Raw genomic sequence first — 7,312 nt, 5'->3', positions numbered from 1 at the left:
CATCCATACCATAATAACACTGAGGGCCGGCTTTAAAGAACATAGGGCCCTTTGCAAGATTTTCTTTGGGGGCCCACCTTGTTTATAGAAGAGAGAGAGATACACACATACACACATTAACAGCGCTGAAGTATTTCATTTTAAACCCACAAAACAGTGCGGTGGGATCGTATTATCGTACCTTTCTTACTGCAATCAAATAAAACAATAAAGAAGAAAGCAGAAGACGACCATTCATGATTTTATTCTACTGAAAAATAACATATGATGTAACTGTCATTATGTATTGACGACATAAGCTGTGCTAGAACAGCTTTGTTGAATAGGTTCGGTTACAAATTATAACAGTACAACAGAAAGTCATGTTTTTCTTTTGTCGACAAGATAATTACAGTCAATAAATGGAAAGAGATTTTTATAGAATGGCATTACTGTCATGTTTCATGCTGAGTAGCCGATTATCTCCAATGAAACAATACAAGTGTTTATTGTTGTTATTTCCTACTGTGTTGTGCAGTAGCATACAGACAAAGTTAATATTGTTAAAAGTCCAGTTATAAACTACGTGGATCAAAGATTTGTGGCTGTGTTTTAGTTGTTAAAAATACATTAATTCTCATAATTATTTTCTATCTATATTCCTATTCTATTCCTCTATTTTTTAATTACATACTTGTTTTAATGTCGGCGTTATTTGTTTGTTAATCACATTTTCTATTTTTTAAATGATCTCTTTTAGTATTGAGTTGCTCATTACACTAATGAAAACATAGTTATGAATATTGTATTCCATTTCTGCCAATAAATCCCCCTAAACGCTACAAACTGTTCCTTTAAAAGTCTATTGAGTAATTATAATGCTGTGTTCACACCAAATTCTGCGAAACAATTTTACGTACAAGATTACATTCAAAGACATGAATGGAACGTGAATACGCAAAGTTCGCCTCATCCGAAATTCTTATAACAGTGACGAGAAATCCTAGCAGCGTTGAGGGTTCTTCTCTTGTCGTCACTTATTTTAGCTGGCGGTGTTAGAACTCAGAGCATATTATCACCCTGTGGTGTTTGTTCTGTAGCTAGTGTTTTGCAGTTTTAGGTAGCTAAACTAGCTGCCGGGAGATAGCTAGCTTGAACTGCGAAACACTAGCTGCAGTACAAACAACCAACAGGGATAATATCGCAGATATGGCTGGCTATGTTTCCGGCGATATCACCACCACGGTCTGTGTTTTTTGTCATTGTTTTACTGCGAGAGAAAGCTGAATATCTACCGGGAGATTTGTTTTTAGTGATGCTAGCGAGTGAAAGCTAGTTAGCTATCTACCAGGAGATTTGTTTTAGTGATGCTAGCGAGGGAAAGCTAGTTAGCTATCTACCAGGAGATTTGTTTTAGCGATGCTAGCGAGGGAAAGCTAGTTAGCTATCTACCTGGAGATTTGTTTTAGCGATGCTAGCTACCCTGGCAAAAACAAGACAACAGAAGTTCAATGCTACTTTGGTTCCAACCGCTCATGAAATAGTTGTCAGCCTTTAGACTCTTGTACGCCTTCATCTGACGTACCACCATGGTTTTTCATCAGTTTTAGCTCGCTATGTAGTTAGCTAAATTACTCCGCTCCTCCAGACTTTAGACGGAGGTTTTTGATCTTTCTCTGTCACTGTTTCTCCGTTAGTTTTTTTTAATTCTCACCTTTGTGTACAACTATTTTTGGGACTGAAAGTAGCCCTTGTTGTTCTCCCGATTTGATCGGTTGGAACAGCCGTAAACCAGAGGCATTACTGCTGCAGTATTGAACCTGCCTCCAGTTGGCTGCCCTCCATCTGCAAAGCACGCCGATGTGTGACGTCTTCTGCAAAGAACCTATTGAGCTCCAGGTGCTTAACTTTGACTTTTGAGTCCTAAACAAGTCATAATGCACTCAGTAACGTAGTTAGTTCTTCATGGTTCTCTTCAGCAACTGGATTTGATGCTGTCGGATTGGTTCAAACAAAATGGATCTGAGGAAGTGTTGACTTGCTTTTAATGTTAGTTGGTTCAGGAAATGTATTGATACGTGGCACAGTTTTTAAATTACGTACTTTTTTAGTCTTTGGGTTTGGGGGAAAGTATCAATTATTTTCAAGTCAAAAGGCTCAAATAAGTCTTTCTTCATTTGGTCAAGTCACGTCTAAAGACATCAAGTTTGTAACTCAAGTTCACATTTTCTGCTTGTAACTCTGATTCTCAGAGGCACTATAGAAATAAAGTTGACCTACTTTTGCGTAGATACGTTTAACCTGAGGAAGACGTGACCAGATTGGTGTTGGGAAATAATAGGAGCAATATTCATGACCTATTATTCAGCTGAATGACATGTGATGGTGTCACATGGTTTAGGGCAGGACAAAGCTGATATACGTTTGAGGGCAGGTAAACCCTGCAGACTAGCTCTGCTTTCATACTTGGATGATGTGATTCAACGGGCATCTGATGTTAAATGATGTTGGTTTTTAACAGGAAGAGGTTTATTCTGCTTTTGTGTGACAATAATATGAAATGTCTCTGAAATGTCGGATGCAACTCAGTCTCAGACCAACATCACTGTTGGGCTGCAGTATCGGGGATTATTGGAAAAAGTGATACTGTCCACTCTGACTACATTACCATGCTGTGTGTTTCTCTTCATTAATGGGATCATGTTGTTCACCTTGAGGAGTAAACTGGTGTTTCGTGAGACCCCCCGTTACATCCTTCTGTTTAACCTCCTTTGTGCAGACACTATGCAGATGGCACTGAGTCAGTTACTGTACCTTCTTTCTATTAGTAGAACAACACTGACGTATCCGTTATGTGGGGTTCTCGTCATGTTCGCCATTCTCACAAAAGAAGTCTCCCCTCTCACACTGGTGGTGATGTCTCTGGAGAGATATGTGGCTGTGTGCTACCCACTGAGGCACACTACCATCATCACCATGAGAAACACAGCAGTGGCTATCATTGCGGTTTGGGCCTTCAGTTCACTGAATATCCTCACACGAGTTATTCTACTGTTAGATTTTCCATTTGAAGACCTGGAGAGCCTGCAGATGACAGATTTCTGTAGTTCGTTTATAATTCTTCGCGGGCCGATGTCTGATCTTTACGATAAAGGCTACATTTATTTTCTGTTTGTATCAGCTGGTGGGGCGATCACTTGCACCTATATTGGTGTGATGATAGCAGCCAGGTCAGCCTCCACGGACAAAGCTTCAGCCCGAAAGGCTCGTCACACACTGCTGCTGCATATGGTGCAGCTGGGCCTCAGTCTCTCCTCGTTCATGTACAACTTGTTCCTCGTAGCCGTCTCAAAACTGGTCACAAGGATCGTGCTCGTGCGCATCAACAATGTTTTTTATGTGTTTTTAATAATTCTGCCCAAGTGTCTGAGTTCTCTCATCTATGGCCTCAGAGATCAGACCATCAGGTACGCCCTCGTGTACCACTTATGTTGTCGACTGAAACTCTCAGTCGTCACAGCAAAGCCCGAAGTCTCACCCTGATATACACAGATATGAATTAACCTCTATGTGTTTGTTAAAGTCAGCATTTATAAGAAACTAATTCAAAATACATGTTTAAAAGGATCTCAGATGTTTCATGTTTAGAATTACAAACTGTTTTGTCAATATTTCTTAAAATCCACCCACAGAACCATGACAACCAACAAAAGCTGTTCGTCACAATGATTTGAGAAGTATTTGTTCAGAGTTATCATCATTTCACTTTTTAAAATCATTTTGTCCTAAAATGTCTGGGTTAGGGTTAGGATAAGCCTGTAAAAAGAGCTACAGAGGAAGGTATGGAGATACGGAGGAGAAAGAAGCTGACAGTTCCCTGGATAATCACTGCAAAATGTATTTGTTTCTGAATTTATTTCGTAGACATATCTGTTTATCTCATAAGCATAATTATGTATTTATTTAAGATTGGCTTAGATAGCATTCCATATCAGTTCAGTTACTGCTCGTAAACGTCGTCGTCATACCCATTTACTAAACTCTAATTAAATCCAGATTAGTTCATGGTGGTTCAGCATCAGAAACCAAATAAAAAGGTAAAGTACCCAAATGTCCTGCTGTTGTTGTTTTTGGTTGTCATGTGTTTGTTGTGTTACAAATGGGCTACAACTGAATTTGTTAGTGCATCCCTGTGCTGCATAATGACAATAACTGATCCTTAAAACCCTTACATTCTGGAGGAAATGCAAGGTTTAGGGATGAGAGCTAAAGAATATACTTTATGGGGAAAGTTTAGCAGCTGGGACAACAAAGGAACTGACTGGACCAGGAGGTGGCAGTCATGCAACTAATAGAAGGCAAGCTGCCGTTAAACACCACAGAAGAAGAAGAAGAAGAAGAATACGTTTGGACAGGTGGAACTGTTTTGAATTGGTTTTCATGTGAAGTATCAAACTGAGTTTTCAAAGTTGCTGCAGATACCTTTCGTGTTGTGTGGTGTCCCAAAAGGTTCCATTCAGATTGTATCTGCTATGCCTTGGCCTTGTTATTTGTCACTTCACTAGTGTGTCCGACACCTTTTACACTGATTTCACCCAACTGTCATTGTGTAGTGTTTCATTTAGTCCTGAAAACTGTAACAGTCTTGCTGCCATCAAGGACTACATGGCCTCTAACGTTTTGCAACTGAATACTGATAATACTGAAGTTCTGGTAATTTGTCAGGCGGTAACCTTCGGGTCAAAAGCTTCATGTGTTTAAGCTGCATTCTCTCTAGTGTCCATCAGGGGGCGACTCCTCTGGTTGTATAGAAGTCTATGAGAAAATGACTCTACTTCTCTCTTGATTAATAACCTCAGTAAACATTGTAAACATGAGTTTATGGTCTTAATCTCTAGTTTGAAGTCTTCTTCAATACAGCATGATGTTCATTTCGTAAATTATGGTCCATTTAGAGTCAAATAGACCATCAGTCTCATACATCCGATTGTTTACACGGTCAAATTTCATGTATGTGATGCATGATGGTTTTACGTCACGCACATAGTGTCACAGACAGTAACGTCACAATGATTACTACCTAAACATTGACTCCTGCCCTATGAACTGCAATACATATGTACATATATATGTACATATACTGTACATAATCATCTTGTCCGTCTATATGGATCCAGTATTTATTTATTTGCACTATTTGTATTGTTTACAACTTATAGAACACTTGACTTGTACGTAGATGTTTTATTTCTGATTTGATTGTTGAAGGTGAGTACTTTATATATATTTATATCATATTTATGTAAACACCTATTTTTGTGTACCTAACAGTCCTATCCTTTACCTTTATCTGTCCTACTTCGTTGTCCCTGTCCACAGCTGATAGTTTCTATTTCTGGGTAAGTACATCGAGAGAGATGCAAAAAAGTCAAATTCCTTGTACGTGCACACGATCTTGGAAAATAAGAATGATTCAGATTATGAATATACACAGGTGACAGCTGTGTATTGAAATGGTGTATGCTGCAGATCCTCTAATGTTCAATGGATACTGAAACTCTACTTTAATCAGTCGAAAAATCCATTGAATAATATATTGAAAGAAGTATTTTTCTCCCAAAACAATTAAGGTGTCAGTAGTTCATTTGACTTCTGCAAACAACTGCCAAGTTTAGAGTCCATGTTTGTTATGGGTCTTAAAGTTTTCTTACTTTTCAGGTGTATTTTGCTAAATCTTGAGTGTAATTGTTGTGGCAACGTTATCTTTCAGCTGTTGAAAACACTGAGGAGTCACAGAGAGATCTTCTCCCATCTGACCTAGTCTCCTGATAACTCATTAAGACACATTAAATATTCAAACCTTTACTCATTAATGTTTTCAGTAAATATTGGCATGATTAATGATTCCTGAGGGACTTTATCAGGAATCTTCATGGAGACGGGATGACATGTACCTCTGTGGAGACAAAGTATGGCAAAGTTTAACTAAGTTGAAATAAGAAAAGTCCAAAGTAAATAGAGAAAAACGGGATTTTAATGAGAGCATGAGATTGAGGGGCGGTTTAATGCAGGCAATGTACTGGACCATCGGGTTAAAGAGGAAGCCGAGCGTGAAGGCAAAACTCTGGTTTAGCTTTAGTTTTAAGTTCCAGCCCTCACTTATTGTCATGAGCTTTGGTAGTGCCAGAACTAATGAGATCACTGATACAAGCGCCTGATATGAGTTTCCTTCACAGTGTGAGGCGTAAAATAAGTTGTACAGTATATGCTCACTCGTGGATCACAGTGGTGTGAATGGTCACATCAGGATGGTGGTGGAGTGTGTCTGCAATACAATTGTGTCCATCTCAAATAATTTAGTGTAAAACAGTCAAAATTGAACTTGTACTTTTTGAGGTAGAAGATAGTTGCACTTTGGTTTTATATTTTTCATTATCAAAACAAAAAACTAATATTTTCTTATTTATGACCAATTTACGTTTTAGGCAGCATCTTCCCAAACAACATGATTAAGTACCCAGATTTGGACTAGCATCCATTCATCCATCCATTTTCCTCCGCTTATCCGGGGTCGGGTCGCGGTGGCAGCAGGCCAAGCAGGCTGACCCAGACTTCCCTCTCGCCCGCAACATTTTCCAGCTCATACTGGGGGATCCCGAGGCGTTCCCAGGCCAGCTGGGAGATATAATCCCTCCAGCGTGTTCTGGGTCTTCCCATAATTAGATGCCCGAACCACCTCAGCTGACTCCTTTCGACGCAAAGGAGTAGCGGCTCGACTCCAAGTTCCCTCCTGATGTCCGAGCTCCTTACCCTATCTCTAAAGCTGAGCCCAGCCACCCTACGGAGGAAACTCATTTTGGCCGCTTGTACCCGCGACCTTGTCCTTTCGGTCACGACCCAGAGTTCGTGACCATAGGTGTGGGTAGGAACGTTGTAGTGTGATACCCCCGATAATTCGAGCACACTCTCCATACCCCCTTTTTGAAAATGGGAACCACCACCCCGGTCTGCCAGTCTATGGGCACTGATCCCGAACCCCGTGCGACATTGAAGAGGCGTGTCAGCCAAGACAGCCCAACAGTGTCCAGCGCCTTCAGCATCTCAGGGTGGATCTCATCCACCCCCGGCGCCTTGCCACCAAGGAGCTTTTTGACTACCTTAGCGACCTCCGCCAGGGATACGGTTGAGCCCCCCTCCCAGGTCTTCAGGCGCTGCCTCCTCTGCATAGTACACATTGGTCGGGTTTAGGAGTTCCTCAAAGTGCTCTTTCCACCGCCCGACGATGTCCCCCGTCCGGCTCAGCAGTCCCCCCCCCCCCCCCGCTGAGAACAGC

At 40.8% G+C, this 7,312-nt stretch overlaps 1 protein-coding gene across 1 annotated transcript; it reads left to right on the top strand.

Moving 5' to 3' along the window:
• Positions 1–2,550: 2,550 nt before the first annotated feature.
• LOC306704650 (odorant receptor 131-2-like) lies at positions 2,551–3,522 on the top strand (the record flags this gene model as incomplete). The annotated part of the gene is made up of 1 exon (XM_079171092.1): positions 2,551–3,522. One exon carries the CDS (start codon positions 2,551–2,553, stop codon positions 3,520–3,522), a length of 972 nt encoding a protein of 323 aa, XP_079027218.1.
• Positions 3,523–7,312: the final 3,790 nt, after the last annotated feature.

The sequence above is a fragment of the Pholis gunnellus genome, assembly GCF_910591455.1.
Source record: "Pholis gunnellus genome assembly, chromosome: 13".
NCBI lineage: Eukaryota > Metazoa > Chordata > Actinopteri > Perciformes > Pholidae > Pholis > Pholis gunnellus.
The sequence above is the reverse complement of the archived record's forward strand: the minus strand, read 5'-3'. Positions and strand labels throughout refer to the sequence as shown.